Source organism: Sarcophilus harrisii, chromosome 2 (assembly GCF_902635505.1).
Source record: "Sarcophilus harrisii chromosome 2, mSarHar1.11, whole genome shotgun sequence".
NCBI lineage: Eukaryota > Metazoa > Chordata > Mammalia > Dasyuromorphia > Dasyuridae > Sarcophilus > Sarcophilus harrisii.
The window spans coordinates 406,399,889-406,417,135 of NC_045427.1; the positions used below are offsets into that span (position 1 = coordinate 406,399,889).

The following is a 17,247-nucleotide window of genomic DNA, read 5'->3' on the forward strand; positions in this document are numbered from 1 at the left end:
CTGAAAGGCACGCATATTAACTGAATTGCCAATCACAATTTTTCTGAAAGATGATTCAGCTGGAAGAGTCTGTGGTGCATGTGCTCTGATAGTATTCAGTAGTTGTGACAACCAGGAGAGCTCCCTCAAGTGCTTTCTCTTCAGCCAGTAGCCAGGCCCCCCCCCCCCCCCCCCCCCCCCCCCCCCCCCCCCCCCCCCCCCCCCCCCCCCCCCCCCCCCCCCCCCCCCGTCAGCATTATCACAGAATGGTTATTAAGCTCCCAATCTTCTCCTTGAATGATATAGCATTGTTCTGGGAAATATCAATTAGAGAATTAGATTCAGTTAAGTTGTGCTTTATTCTTTGGCTGCCTATAGTAGATAATATCTACTTTTGTATCTCCAGAATTGTTTAAGGTTTAGTTTAAGCTACAAAAGTCTCAGGATTGTGCATTATTTCACTTGCCCAAAAGTAATGCATATTTTTCAATGTAGAATGACTATTAAAGCCTCAACAATTCATTGAAAAGTATATTATCAGTGTTAAAAGTAATTTTTCTGCTTGTTCTATAATTGAATTTTACATTTATTGTATTCATGCTTTTAGTATGTATCTGCTGTGGGTAGCTTGTTTTAATGTGCATTTTTTAAATCAAAATTTTGATTTGGAGGAAGTTGCCATAGTTAAATTGGAGATGATTAAATTAAAAATGTTATGGAAGCAGTTAAACCCCATACTTTTTGATGGCTACATAGTTATTCATATACACTCTAGTGTATATGGAAATTTAGATGTCTTGATTATATGTATATTATAAATAAATGTATATGAGCTAATAATACTGAAGAGGCTTAAGTGATCATTTTCAGAATTAGATCCAGGAACTTAAATTCATTTATTAAACTATTAATTATTTATTAAACATAGCTATATTAGTAGCCTCCAAACACATTTACATAACTAAAAATATTTTTTTTTTCTTATTCACAGTCTTCTATAAAACATTAAACTCAATTCTGATTTAAAGTCCAATTTGGTTCAGGTCCAGAGTACTCTAATATATATAGAAATCATTATGCCTTTGTGATAGCTTTTCTCCTTACAAATCCATATGCTATCAAAATAGAATCATAAACTTTGAGAGAAGTAAAATTACCTAAGACTCAGGGAAACAAAGTTCCCATCAATCAGATTCTGGTGGAAACAGAACTAGAACTAAGAGGAGAAGGGATCTTACTTGTCTGGTGTTGGTTCTGGTAAAATCCTAAGAATGAATTTTCTATAGTGTGACTACAAATATATATTTCTGGTTGAGTTGTATAGTGCCAAGTATAATTTCATTTGTTAAAATTGCTTACTTTTCTTCCAAGGGTACTATGGACCATTATATAATAGGCGTGATAATCCTTTCTGAATTAACTCAAGAAATGAACCTGGTAAGTTTTTTTCTTTTGAAGAAACTATAAAGTTATTCTCATAGTTCTTTTCCTTTGTTCATTTTATTTGTGGCTAATGATTTCTATCCTGCTTTGTTAGGATATTTTTAGTGAACAGAAAACTACAGGGTATTCACATCACATTCTTTGTTTATTTAATGAGTGATGCAATTAGAGATTGGAACTGTTTCAATATTATTGAAAACACCAACAACAGTATGTGGTACTATCCAGAACATAGAATTAGCCATGGTCAGTGCCCTGTGGGTTTCCTTTTATCTTCTTTGTATATAGTAATACAGTAACCATAAGAAGAAAATTAAATACCCAAGAGAAGCAAACCACCATGTTGCTTATTCTTTTACAAATAAAAGGGAAAAAGGTTTTGGTGAATTGATTCTCAACAATGCTTACCCAGCAGGGTTGATCAAAGCACAGGCCACTTGGAATAGTGCCACGTATGGGCAGAGTTGTCCATCCTGCAGTGGGGATTTTCAGATGCAATGCTTCGCACAACAGCTGAGCATACAGTCACCTGCTCCTGCTTATTTCTGCTGTTACATTGGTTGTACCATGAACAAAAGCAAGAGTCGTGTTTCATAGAAAATAGTCTTATAACAAAAGGGAATGTAACAACGTGACATAGGAATGATTGGGCTCCTAAATAGGATGTTGCCTAGGGCCATTTCTGTGGTCCAGAAGTCTCTTTGTAGTGAAGTAAACATTCTGGAACCACATCCAAATTACTTTGCGCTATTTTTTATTTAGACCAATCTAGAAATTAGAAAATTATCCCCTTTTGGTAAAAAAAATTTGCTAAAATTGGTAATGGTCATTCTGGTTTTAAAACAAATGAATTCTATCCTGAAAATGACTTTGATTTCTAAGTGGGGAAATAGATCCTCAAAAAGTCGATGCTTATTTGGCCCGCTTGCCCAAGGCCACCCAGCTGCCACACTATTTCTGAGTATTTTAAAAGACTTGCCTTGTTTCTGTGTCCTACTCCTTTATTTAGCACAACAAGATAAATAGTTCCTTAAAACATAAAACATAACTGAGGTTAATGACCATTGTTGTTGATGTTGATGATGGTGGTGGTAGTGGTAATGGTAATGATAATACTACTTCAGTAATTCATTTCAAAGTATTTTCCACAAACCAGTTTATGATGGATGTAATAAAAATATTTTCCTCCATTTTATAGATGAGGAAATAGGTCCAGTGAAAGTAAATGACTCATCTCGGGTCATAGAATAGTAGAGAAGAGACTTGAACATAGATTTTCTGGCTGTATGTATAATATTCCTTCCAATATGTTTCCTCTCATAGTGGTAGAAATCTCAGGCTGCGTGTTCAGGCAAGTAGTCATATTATACTATGAATTTTACTCTCCAAATAAAGTAGTTTATAGGAAATGGGTTGTTAATAAAAGTGTTTCCAAGAATAAGCTATCATATTTCAAAAAGGTGTGCATTAAACAAAGTATGTGAATCAGCTTGGCAAGTTCAATAATATGAACTCTTTGAGATTATTTTCTGCTCATACCAAATTTAGAATGTCATTAGTATCAACTAGTATTCAATAAGCATCTACTAGTTCTGTCATTTTATACTATAAAACTTGGAAAAAAGTCTTAGAAGTTCTCTTGTTATTACTGAACAGCTAAGTGACTCCATGGATAGAGCTTCAGAGGCAGAAAGACCTCAGTTCAGATTTTCTTCAGATACTTAATAGCTGTGTGATCATAGGCAAATCATGTAACCTCTTTACCTCATTTTTCTCTTTTGAAAAAGGGGGATGGGGCAATTAGGTCATGCAGTGGATAGAACACCAGCCATGAAGTCAGGAGGACCTGAATTCAAATTTGGTTTCAGACACTTAACACATCCCAGCTTTGTGACCCTGGGCAAGTCACTTAACCCCAATTGCCTCTGCAGAAAAAAAAAACAAAAAAGGATAATAGTAACATCTGCTTTAAAAGGTTATTTAGAGGATCAAATGAGATAGCATTTTTAAGCACTTAATACAATGTGTGGTAGAGAGTAGGTTATTATTATCATTATTATTATTATTATGCCCAGCCCTTTCATTTTACAGATAAAAGGATGAATTAGTCCAAGAAAAGATATGAAACTTTTCCAGTTTTACCAGGACTAGAAATTAGACCTTTTGACTCACAGTTCAGTGCATTAACAACATTTAACTTTGCTTATGCTCTTGTTTCAAATTCAGAATCACCATTTTTTCCTCAGTTTGTACAAGACTATAGTTATACCTAAGAAATTGCTTAAATTTCATTTTTCTTCTCCACTTCATGTAGATGGCTTTTATAATCATGCCCACTATGCTTATCTTGTCCTTAAGACAATAAAACCACTTTGGTTATTTTTAACTTGTCACACCACTTTGGTTCATTCACCTTAGACATTCTTTTTTCCCAGGCAAAATGCAAAGGATTTTTTTTTTTATTGTAGAAATATTTTTCCTATAATTAAAAAAAGAGTTTTATCTTTTGCGTCTTAGGACAAATCCAGCATAAATTTTCTGCAAACACATTCTTTTTTCCCTGCATAAGGCAGAAGTAATTTTTCCTTTAGATCATAGTTAAATGTATAGGTGACTTAAGCATGCATTGGAGACTTCCCTTCCTTTAATGAACTTTCATTTTTAGGTTTTCTGCTTAATATCTTTGGTGAAATATTTTCATGGTATTCTTCCATTATAATGAACTTTGCCCATTTTGGATAGGATGTAGATGTTTGATAGGATATAGATGTTTTCTTCAGCTTAAAGAACTTATAAACAAAAAAAAAAAATTATGTAATCTTAACCACAGTATTTATTAATATTCCAATGATAACTATCTAATTCTTAGAGGGAGATTTTGCAAATGAATAAACTTAGACACAGTGAGATGTCACCCATTTCAGAAGTATATAAAAGAAAATATAATTCACAGTTTATTTTTTCTTGTATATTTTTTTCAAAAATGTCAAATTGTTGCTTGACAATTTGAACTTGCTAACCTCTGTTTTTAGTTTTGATATTATCATTTTTGTAACTATGGATTCATATTTTTTATTTTTAAAAATAACTCCTTAAATAATTTTCTCTATTTTTTGATGCTCCAAGTCATTATTAATCAGAGAAATGCAAATTAAGACAACTCTAAGATACCACTACACACCTGTCAGATTGGCTAAGATGACAGGAAAAAATAATGATGATTGTTGGAGGGGATCGGGAAAACTGGGACATTGATGCATTGTTGGTGGAGTTGTGAACGAATCCAACCATTCTGGAGAGTAGTTTGGAACTATGCTCAAAAAGTTATCAAACTGTGCATACCCTTTGATCCAGCAGTGTTACTACTGGGCTTATATCCCAAAGAGATTATAAAGAAGGGAAAGGGACCTGTACGTGCCAAAATGTTTGTGGCAGCCCTGTTTGTAGTGGCTAGAAACTGGAAACTGAATGGATGCCCATTAGTTGGAGAATGGCTGAATAAATTGTGGTATATGAATATTATGGAATATTATTGTTCTGTAAGAAATGACCAACAGGATGATTTCAGAAAGGCCTGGAGAGACTTACACGAACTGATGCTGAGTGAAATGAGCAGGACCAGGAGATCATTATATACTTCAACAACAATACTATATGATGACCAGTTCTGATGGACCTGGCCATCCTCAGCAACGAGATCAACCAAATCATTTCTAATGGAGCAGTAATGAACTGAACTAGCTATACCCAGAAAAAGAACTCTGGGAGATGACTAAAAACCATTACATTGAATTCCCAATCCCTATATTTATGCACACCTGCATTTTTGATTTCCTTCACAAGCTAATTGTACAATATTTCAGAGTCTGATTCTTTTTGTACAGCAAAATAACGTTTTGGTCATGTATACTTATTGTGTATCTAATTTATTTTAATATATTTAACATCTACTGGTCATCCTGCCATCTGGGGGAGGGGGTGGGGGGGTAAGAGGTGAAAAATTGGAACAAGAGGTTTGGCAATTGTTAATGCTGTAAAGTTACCCATGCATATAATCTGTAAATAAAAGACTATTAAATAAAATAATAATAATAATAATAATTTTCTCTATTTTTGTTTGTATTGGTCTCTAGGTTGATTATTCTAGACCTTCAGCAAAACACCGGAAAATAGCCACTTCATTCAGGGATACCTCTCTCAAGGACATTTTAGTGCTGGCATGCTCACTCCTAAAAGAAGTAAGACATTTCACAGTTTTCTGCAGAAACTATATAGCTGCAGTATTTTGGATATTTGCAATTCTTATATAAATTCTAATTTTGTATTTCTAACCCGTGCACCTAACAGAACATCTTTGTTTTAGCATGATGACATTGCTTTTCTTCCAATATTGATAATTTGCATTTTATTTATAGGCTGTGGCACTAGGAAATCAGATAGATAAAATAAAATCCATGGATAATTTATTTTACTTTAATTTTCTCTTATGTGAAACTTTTTTTGCTGTGACAATTACTAGTTAGTTGCATTAGGTTTCACCTGTTTTCAGATTCTCCTAGTCATCTTTTGGATTAAAGCTAAAAAGTGTGAAATGGTGTATTTAGCAAACCAAGATTTATTTGATATTTATTACAGTAATAAAACCAGTAATTGCTAGCATTTATATAGAACTTTAAGATTTGCAAAACACTTTATAAATATTGTATCAAATTATTCTCAAAACAATCATGGGAAATAGATTTTTTTTTTTTTTTTTTTTTACTTTTAGTATTTTCAAATACTAGAAATAGATTTTAGTAGTATCCTCATTTTGTAGGAGAGGAAAGAGAAGCAGACTGAGGCTAAGTGACTTGCTAGTAAGTGTTAGAGGCTGGGTTTAATCAGATCTTCCTGACTCCAGTCTAGCACTTTGGAATATCATCTGGCTTCCAGAATAAGTGGGAGTCCATTCAGGTTTTGTGACAGAAGATGGAAAAATCTCTTGGGGATAGTTTTACTAATGCCTGTGTATCTTCAGGAAGCCATAAGAGGCTCAGAATCACACTCTGGTAACGCTGTCTCTGTAGATAAGTTATTCCAAGTTGAGGATAACTGACAGGCCTTAAGCCTGTTGATGAGTTAGGGGCATGTCTGCACCAAGCATGTGAAGATTTAGCCCAGTGCAGTGGGTAAATGAGAACTTCTTTTCCAAACAACCACAAAGGTGGCTAAAGCAAGTGGCTAGACCTTGGTCAGCCATTGAAGACTCCAAGGCCATCCACGGCATCCTAGCCATTGTTAGTGATCTTGCCACTGGACATTGAGGAGAAGTGAGGCTGATCAGACTTTGTGGAGCTGTGCCTCACTTAAATCCAGTTCACAGGCAAGCCAAGATATTGCCCCGTGATGTTATCGATTTCCTTTGAAAACAAACAACAAACAACAACATTGTATATAAAATTCACCAATTTAATTCATAATTTACATTGCTCTGTGATATTCAAACTTTGTAAGAAGTCTTGTGCTAATTGTTGGCATGCTCAGAACTCTTTTTTTCAGTTTCATTTTTTTTTAAGATTTTAAATTTATATCAGTACTATAGTAGCAAAAGAACTGTCACAAAGAGCTAGAGTAATACTTTAGACCTCTACTCTTATCTTCAACAGTGGCACCAGAGGATGTTTTGTGAGAGAACATTTTTTTTTTTTTATCAACAGTAACCTCTAAAGGTTAAGCATTCTTCCCCTTTCCTCTTCAAGTTGTCCTGGATTCTTTTAAAAGGTGAATTGAATTATATTAGCGTTTACGGGTAAGGCACTTACTTCATCATGTATTGAGAGCACAAAGCCAAATTGAAATTTTTTCCTTTAAGGAATTTACAGTTTTACTAGAGGGGGAAAAAAGGGGGGGACAATAAAGTGGCAGGGCCACAATTTCACCCTATTTCTGAAATGCAAAAGTCCAAATACTTAGTGATCACACTTGGAAGAAAGAGGGAGAAAGGTTATCTCATTCTGTCCTTTCCTAGCCAAGGGTTTGGGAAGGAAAGAACATTTCCTGAAGTGTATGGTAGAGTTAGCATGAGTTCCCAGGTGCCAGAGTTGCTTAACCTTAAACAGAATCCTACTTAAAAGACTAGACAAATGAACTTTAGAGACTCTGCTACCGATATCCATTAGAAGGAGTGATGGGAGTGACAATCTGACTATCTCATTGAATTATTAGGACCCTCCAACCTATATTGTATCTAAGAATCTCTCAAAGAAGGGGCTTCTTTATTCTTTTTTTAATGATTCTATCATAATGAAATTAACTGAACTCTTTTTGAACTTATATTTTTAGCCTGCTCTCTTAAAGGTAATGAGTTCCATAAATTTGCAACCTGCTGTGTAAAGTAGTACTTCCTTTTATTTGTCCCAAAGCCACTTTTTTAAATAAGCTCCAAGGAGTGCTAGTTCTAGTATTCTAAAACTGAAGTTAATTCAATTTGAGATCAAGTATGAATGATGTCACTCCCAAAGAGACAAAATAAAAGAGTAAAGATCCAAGATATTACAGTAGAAGTTGAAGAATAGTGATTTTAACATTGTTTTGGTTTTTTCCTTTATACCTGCTATACTTAAAAAGCTGTCTTCTAGGGGGAAAAAATGTAATAGTTGTAATCTTTAGAAACTGAATTCATTAATTTAACATAAAATTAAAGAATAGTTTTTGATGGAAGATTTAAAATACTGTTAATTTTTAAGTAAGATATTCAATAATTTTGAAATTTTTTTAGGTGTTGGCAAAACCTTTAAATCTTCAGGATCAAGTTGAACAAAATCTGATAATGCAAGTCTTGAAACTTGTCCTCAACTGTCTTAATTTTGACTTCATTGGCAGTTCAGCAGATGAATCTGCAGATGATCTTTGCACAGTACAGATTCCAACAACTTGGAGAACAAGTAAGAATGAATTGTAGCTGTGGGGATAGTGAACATTAATTCCAAAAAAACAAAACAAAACAAAACAAAAAAACGGTGATAACTCACCAGTTTTTTTTTTTAATTCCAGTTTATTAATTTAACATTTTCCCAGTTACATTCAAAACAATTTTTTTTACATTTTTATTAAGGTTTTTTGGCTCTCTTCCTTATCCCCACCCACAATTAAGAAACCACATGTGAAGTTGTGCAAAACATTTCCATAAAAGTCAAGTTGCAAAAGAAAACATAGTTGTCCCACCCTAATGAAAATAAAACCCCCCAAGAAAAATTAAGTATAACTCATTGTTATTTCTATCTTGACATATCTATATCCTTGGCATATCCATAGAGGGATTGAATAGACCTCTCCCCCTATGCAGCTAAGATATTACTACGTAGATACCCTTAACAGAACATAATAGCTTCCTGCCTACTCCACTGCTTTATCTAAACTTTAAAGTTAAATTTTGAAATTCTGACCATAATGTGATCTAGGTATTTTATTTTAAAACAAACAAAAACAAAAGAACGTACCCTTCTCCTCTCTCTCCCCCCCTACCCACCAAAAAAAACTGTTTTGGAAAAATGCTTTGGCTCCTAGTATTTACTAGTGTAGAAAATCTAAAGATTTTCCCAGTAAAATTAACTAAAAAGAACCTTTATATTAAAGGAAAATGACTTTTTTAATCTATGAATTTAAAAATATTTCCCCCAAAATTCCTAGACCATGAACTAGAAATTGTCTTTATCTGTAAATCTCTGCTTGTTAAGTTTCAATTGAATTAATGGAAAAATAATTATTAAGCACTTATTTTTTTGCCAAGCACTGTGCCACAATTATTTTATGATGATATTTATTCAGTAGTTTAAGCTCCTTGGAAGACAAGCACTCATTGAATTAAAAGAATTTTTTTTTTTCCAGTTTTCCTGGAGTCAGAAACTTTGGACCTTTTCTTCAATTTGTATCATGCTCTTCCACCTTTACTATCTCAATTAGTAAGTAAAATTTAATTATTAATTTTATCTAAAATTAAAGGATGATCTCTGTTTGTTGAAAATGTACTCATCTGTATGTATATTTGTTTTTTTCTCTTTATTAAAGTGTCCTACTGACAAGTAGCACTTAATCTCCTATAGCATGTTTCAATTGATTATTTAACTGATTTCCAGTGAAAGTACTTCCTTTTAAAATTTGTTCTGATTATCCACTTTCCCTCATATTGTTATTTGATCATTTATAATAATTAATCAAGCCATTCTCACTAAATAATCTTTTAGAGATTATTGGTCTTTGAAAACTATAGACATTTGTTGATTAGAGTTTAAAGCATGGGCTAGACAAATAGCAATATTTAGAAACTGTTATGTACATAAAGAGCTGAATATTAAAATATATTTATGTTATAAATGTGCATATGACACATATGCATATTTATTTAGAGAATTGTAGTTTATAGAAATAGTGCATGTGACTACTATGGATTTAATTATTGTTCTAAGAATAAAATGACAGAATGTCTGAATTTCAAAGAGCCTTAGAGATGAAAACTGGAACTGTTGACAGTTTAATTGTTCTATATGTTTATACTTTTGTTTTCAAGGTTAGTTATTTACAGAAGTAACATCTTATGCCTTGATTACTGTTATTAGGACCAAAGTTTCCTACTGTGTCAAATTAAATGCATTTGTAAAAATTCAAACATTTATTTATCCATGTTTGTTAGAGTTAGTTATAGCATTGTAAACTTGTGGGAAAGGGATGCAAATTATTAGGAATAATTTGGAGTAAGAATATTGAAAGTCAGAGCCAGGTCACAAAGGTTAGAAGAGTCAGATACTATCTGAAGTATAGGTGGTCAGGAACCAAGGGTTAAGAACCCAGATAAAGAGACTTGGCAACAAAAAAATCCTGGCAAGATGATTTGGCAACAATGTGATCATCAGCAAGAAAACAGTGATATTCCTCAACTCATACAAAGAGATAATTAACACAATTGGAGATCAGGAACATGGAAGAAACCAATTGCTAACAGGGAGGCTATCTTCTACATTTAAAGTTTTTGTACAACTTGATTTTTTTTTTTAACAGTAGAAACTCAACAGGGAGATTTTTTTTTTACATGACCAAACCGTTATTTTGCTGTACAAAAAGAATCAGACTCTGAAATATTGTACAATTAGCTTGTGAAGGAAATCAAAAATGCAGGTGGGCATAAATATAGGGATTGGGAATTCAATGTAATGGTTTTTAGTCATCACCCAGAGTTCTTTCTCTGGGCGTAGCTGGTTCAGTTCATTACTTCTCCATTGGAAATGATTTGGTTGATCTCATTGCTGAGGATGGCCAGGTCCATCAGAACTGGTCATCATATAGTATTGTTGTTGAAGTATATAATGATCTCCTGGTCCTGCTCATTTCACTCAGCATCAGTTCGTGTAAGTCTCTCCAGGCCTTTCTGAAATCATCAACAGGGAGATTTTTTTAAAAAGCATAGTTAATACTTTCATAAATAATTAAAATAAGTGAATGAGACTTTTGGACTTTGCTTTTCTTGTAGTGTGATAGTTAGAAATACCAATTAAAAGAAAAAGATTTACAAGGAGAGAGATGGTTGCATAATCCTTTGGTATATGAAAAATGGTCCTTCTTCCAGAATAGGTATCTAGTTTTGCTTCCTAACTGCCTTCTTCTCATCTTAAATTAATTTACTGAGATCTTTGGTATTCTAGGAATAGGTATCATATACCTTCTTTCTGGAAATAAATGAAGCATTATTATTAATTTCCTTTAAATGAACATATTTATGAGTACTTCAAGAAAAGGAAATGGTTAAAAGATAATCAGAATTATTCAATGCATAGTATGTCTATTTTTGTGATGCTTATGTGATATCAAATATAAGGCATTGAAAACCAAGAAGTGTACAATGTTATGCCTCATATGTATGAAAAGTTTAAAATAATACCATAGCTACCTGTCTCCTAAAATTTTAATGCTTACTTTGCACAATTAGAGCTTATCATCTCTGAAGTTGGTAGATGTTCTTTCCTTGAATGTTTTAACTATGGGGCTAAAGTTCAGAGAACCCATGAAGAGCCAGAGCAGGCCATTGTGTGAACAGATTTAGTCATTCATGACTACTAGTCTTTGACCAAGTCCTTTCAACCCTACATACTTTTGGTATTTGCTCAGAATATTCTTTGCCATGTTAATTATTGTTTGTGATATTGTTTGGATTTTTCTGTAATTTGATACTCTGAATTTACTCCATCTATTATTTCAAAAATGACTTTAGATTTGAAATTACAGCAGAAGAGCTAATTCTACAATAGAAACTTGTACTGAGAGGAAGAAATTCAGTGATGTTTCAGGTCTTCAGTCTAAAATAAGTCAATTTTTGGTAGGTGTTGTCCATACATTATTTCATATAGGTGTCTTGGTCTTTTTTTTTTTTTAAATTAAACTTATCAAGGTTTCCTTCTGTTCCTTCTGGTCTCAAGTATAATATTCAATTCTTGCTTCTGATTAGGACTTGCAGTTATATTTGTGATTGTTTGGTTGTAATACTTACCATTAACACAAATGAAATAATATTCTGTATAATGTAATGGGTACTTAAACATCATGATATATGGTTAGAGTTATTGTTGTTGTTGTTTTAATGATTCAAGATACTCTTGGTTTCTTTTATAGGCACTTTCTTGTTTGGTTCAGTTTGCTTCTGCAAGGAGATCATTATTTAGCAGTCCAGAACGTGCCAGATATCTTGGTGATTTAGTTAAAGGAGTGAAAAGGATACTTGAAAACCCTCAGGTATTTATACAATAAATTGTTACATAGATTTAAAAAAAAAATCCCCCATCCCTTCCTGTGATTTCACTGGTATGAGTCAAGGAAGAGCTCAAAAGGAAGAAATCCCCACCAAGCCCTTCTAGCCCTTTGGCATCTAAAGAAACTCTAGAAAATCACTGCTGTTATGTTTCATCCCATAGAATCCCAGTGCTATTTCCAAAACATGAGTTTTAACAGAAATAGGGGCAAATAGTTTTTTTAAGGCCCTATTATAAAGCAAACTGACTTAGAGTTAGGAACACCTGGGGTTATATCCTGCCTCTGATATGTAGTAATTTTGTATTCATGGAAAAGTCACTTAATTGCTGAGCCTTAGTTTTTTCATCTGTAAAATGAGATAATATCTATAATATGGTTGTTATGAGACTCAAATAAGATTATGTCTTTAAAGAACTTCACAAACTTTAATGCAGCATATAATTGTCAACTATTATCTTAAGTTCAAATTAATTGGTATTAAAGATTGCTTCAGAAGGAACAGCCTCTATATGTTGAGAACGCCAGACTTGGAGTAAAGAGAATAGTATTCCCCTCTTGACTCCTGCATATCCTAACTATATAATCTTTGTCAAGTTTCTTAACTTCCCTTAATTTTGGTTCTTACCTATAAAATTAAAATAGTAACACATGCCCTACCAGCTCAGAGTAAATTAGTTTACTTTTGTGCATATTTGTCACTTGTATTTATGCATATATGTTTACTAACCTATTCTGTTTCTTGCTATAATTATATAGTAAGGTACATAAAGGAGGGCATAGGCCTTCTTCCTTTGTTATTCCAAACTGTGCACAACATAGTATTAATATCACTCTAAATTTCTGAAGCACTTAATAGTTTGCAAAGTATATCTACCTACATTATCTCTTTCAGTCCCTCTTTCAGTCCTCACATCAATCCTGTGAGGTCAAATCATAGAGACAGAATTGGAAAAACTTCAGATATTATCTAATTTAACCTGTATGCAAATTTGAAACATCTCTGAAAAGTATCCCTGGCTTGAGTATCTTCAGTGCCTGACAACTCACTCTTTTTGGACAACTCTTATACAAGGCTGCCTCTGGTAATGAGGATAGTTTGAAAAGTTTTCATGAAGAAAATTCATCTTGGCAAGATGTTAAAGCAGGCAAAGAAACACAGGATGGAATAGAGAGAGTGGACAGGTTTCTCTAGTCTGTAAGTATGTCATTAGCAGTGACTTAGGAGTAGGAGAGAATTAAATGTAAATACATTTTCCTTTCCATGCCATGCCTTGTCCCAGCGGCCAGTGTGGATGTCCTCCAAGACTCTCTTTGCTTTTCTGTTTTCACTTTAAAATCATTCATCAATTAATTGCCCTCTCTTTATTTGATTATCATTTCTATGCAGATGAATTAAAATATATATCATATATATCTATACATATCTATGCATATGTATAGATATGTATATATATATATCTGCTGAACTGTAGTCACACATCTTTTACTGTTCCTTTATTATCTTGAACTGCATGTGTAGACATCTCAGACTCAACACGTACAGAATAAACCTCTTTAGTTTTATTTTCAAACTTTCTATCACATTTTCCAGTTGCTGTTAAGGGCATCAGCAGTCACTCAGGCCCACAACCCTGATATAATCCTTGTCTTTAAATTCTCATTCACCCCACATAGCCACATTTCAAATCCATTGTCAAATCTAATCAGTTCTACTTGTACATTGTCTCTCACATGTCTTTCTCTCTATGCAACCTAAAGTTCCCATTCAGGCCCCCTCATCTCTCACCTGTTCTGCTGCAGTAATCTTTTTGGTATATCTTTCTTGAGTCTCTCTCCACTCTAGTCCATCCTTCAAACATAGCCAATGTGATTTTTCTAAAGCATGAGTTTGACCGTGTGACACTTCAGTCAGTAAATTGGAATGACTCCCTATTACTTGCAAAATCAGCTAAAAAGTCACTTGTTTAACATTTAAAACTCTTTTAAATCCAACCCCTTTCCAATCTTGTACCAGTTTCTTGTATGTGATGCTCCATCTTCATACCTTTGCACTAACTGTTCCCCTTGTCTGAAATTTTTTGTTTCCTCACCTTTTATATATGTTTTTCTTTCCCTTTTTTCAGCACTCAGAGCAAATTTCTTATTATATTGGGAGTCATTTCTTAGTCTTTACCTCCATCCCAACCCCTTCTACCTTTAAGCTACTAATTCCTCCTTCCTCAAATTATCTTCACATTTGGAATATATTTATATACCTAGACATTTATATATCATCTCATCCATTAAAATGTGAGTATATTGAGCCAAGAGACCGTTTCATGTCTTTGTATTCCCATTTCTTAATACAGTGCCTCATTTATTATCATAAGGCCTTAATAAATGCTTGTTGACTAATTGAATGTAAAGAATGGGTTAAAGCACATGCCTTTTAATCTTTTGGTGAGGGAGAGCTACTTAAAGTGTGAAGATTATTCAGCCAACCCACAATTAGAGATTTTGAGGGATTTGGGCCTGAGTTTATTGGTGGGAAAAGTTCTGAGCAGCATGGCATGGATGAATGGGGAAAGAGTAAGGGCTGCTGATTGATTCTCTTTTTTGGGAAGAGAAAATATATGTCAGCTATTGGTCCATGATCAACATTAGGTTTACCTTTATGATTGACTTAGTCAGTTGTAAATTAACTTATTGGGAACCTTTAGGTCAGTTAGAATCTAAGAAGAGGAAATCACTTGAAGATTATTAGGTGCAATGTATAGGGTAGTTATGTGTTCTGTTCCTCTTCCTCCTTCCATATATGTTCATAAATTTTTTATATGAAAATATGAGTAATAAACTTCAAACACTGATCCATATACAATTAAACTCTAATTTGACTATCTTTTCATTACTTTTAGACTAAAAGAAAGATACTGTGACATCCCTGAGCTTTTAAATTAGAATGGAAATTTTTCTCATAAATTACTTATCTATATATAAGCAAGAAAGGGAATATGAAGTTAGGTAAAGGTAGTTGCATCTGAAAATAAATCACTAACTGTGTATTTGTTAAAATGTATTTATTTTCTTAATGTACTCTTAAAACAGTTATTTAAAAAAATCAAGCATTTTCCCAATACACATTCCTATTCCCCTCATTTTTCAAATCATTTGAGTTTTATTAATTGTATAATAAATAATGATTGACAGTCTGTTTTTGCATCTTCCTTTTACGTCATAATGAATTTCCATACTAATATGATTACAGTGATTCATATAACTTAATAGCCATCTTATCTAGCTCTTCATGTTGAGAGAGAAACCACAGCCTCAGTTGTAATGTTAATATTTGAAAAAGTGGCATTTTACATTTGAAAAGAGATCCCCTTTGCCCTCTTGTGGACAGATACAGTTTTGTTGTGTTCAGACTGTAATTCCCTGAATTCATTGAAGAGTTTCTATTGCCATTTTTAGTGCCAGGAGAAAAGAGCATACTGTGGGTGAATGGTGTGGTATTCTTACAGGTTTCATTTTCACTTGTGATGTTTTTGTTTAAAAATTATTTGTTATTAAAATACTCTTAAAGGTTACATTGCATTCTGGAGTTGTAAATACTGATGAAATCTCTTAGTGATTATATAACCAGTGTTTTGGGTATAATTTTGGACAGAAAGAAATTATTATAAAATGGTAGTAGTTACTTGAGTTTATATTACCAGTCACAAATTCACATATAGAGAAATATGTGCTTGTTTTTCTCATCATGATGAAACTTAAAAATTTTGTCAAAATCATGTAATTTTACTATGAAGTATTTAGCAATTTTTAGTAATGTAAGTCACAATCAGAGGCAAAGAACATTTATTCAGTACTTACTTTATGCCAAGCATTGTATTTGATAACTTTGTATTATTCTTAAAGAGAAGTAGTTAGGTGACTCCATGGATAGAGGACTGGACCTAGAGTTGGCAAAATTTAATTTCAAATACAGCTTTAGATACTCATTAGCTATCTAGGGTTAAATGGATTTTCATATTTAAAATGTGTTACTTTTTTAGACTTCTGAATTAGGAAACAGTCCTATTCTGCAATTCAAGGCATTAAAGAGTAACTTCAGGCATTGAGAAGTAAAGGGACTTTCCTACAGCCCTCTCCCCAGCCAATAATATGGCAGTCAGGTCTTCTTCACTCCAAGTTCCCTCTCTACTTTTCTACCAGATATTTTATTAATTATATAGTTATACAATGTACTTTTTTGTGTGTTTCATGATTTAGTGTTTGGCAGAACCGGGAAATTACCATGAATTCTGTCGATTTTTGGCTCGTTTAAAGACTAATTACCAGTTGGGAGAATTAATAATGGTGAAGGAATATCCAGAAGTTATCAGATTGATTGCTAATTTTACAATTACTAGCCTCCAGGTAAGGGATAATTTAATATGCCAATGTTATTTGATTCAAAATTTTAAAAAGTAATCTGAGGATTTAAATTTATGCTGTATATTGGTGGGAATATTGATTTTATCCACACCAAAAAGATGCACCTGACTAATTAGTGTAATTTTGAATATTTTCGTTCTTATCATGGGATAGAGCATAAATAAAATGAATTTTGGTTTATTTGTTTGTTTTTTCATAGCATTGGGAATTTGCACCCAACAGTGTTCATTATTTGTTAACTCTGTGGCAGAGAATGGTAGCATCTGTACCTTTTGTGAAATCAACTGAACCTCATCTCTTAGATACATATGCACCTGAAATCACAAAGGCATATATTACTTCTCGATTGGAATCTGTCGCCATAGTCATCAGGTATTAAAAAATTAAATGTTTTTACTTCATGCCTACCTTTGATAAGCAGTGGGTAGAGTACTAAGCTTGGAATCAGAAAATTTTGAGTTCAGATTTAGTTTCAGACAGTTTAGTTTCAGACGCTTTACTTGCTATGTGCTCCAAGGCAAGTCATTTAACATCTGTTTGCTTCAGCTTCCTCATCTGTAAAATGGGGGTTATAATGGCACCTAATTCCCAAGGTTGCTGTGAGGATCAAATGAGACTATAATCATAAAATAT

General features: G+C 33.2%; 1 protein-coding gene across 2 annotated transcripts in view; it reads left to right on the top strand.

The window, feature by feature from the left end:
* RANBP17 (RAN binding protein 17) overlaps positions 1–17,247 on the top strand; it is a 339,284-nt gene that overhangs the window by 39,854 nt on the left and 282,183 nt on the right. Inside the window, exons 5-11 of one of the 2 annotated variants that reach the window (XM_031953652.1) lie at positions 1,351–1,416; positions 5,556–5,660; positions 8,180–8,345; positions 9,289–9,362; positions 12,061–12,180; positions 16,450–16,596; positions 16,814–16,986. In XM_031953652.1, the coding sequence (XP_031809512.1) occupies positions 1,351–1,416; positions 5,556–5,660; positions 8,180–8,345; positions 9,289–9,362; positions 12,061–12,180; positions 16,450–16,596; positions 16,814–16,986 (851 nt within the window). Of the gene's footprint in view, positions 1–1,350; positions 1,417–5,555; positions 5,661–8,179; positions 8,346–9,288; positions 9,363–11,676; positions 11,768–12,060; positions 12,181–16,449; positions 16,597–16,813; positions 16,987–17,247 lie in introns of those variants that run through there. The other variant, XM_031953653.1, reaches the window with a different exon arrangement.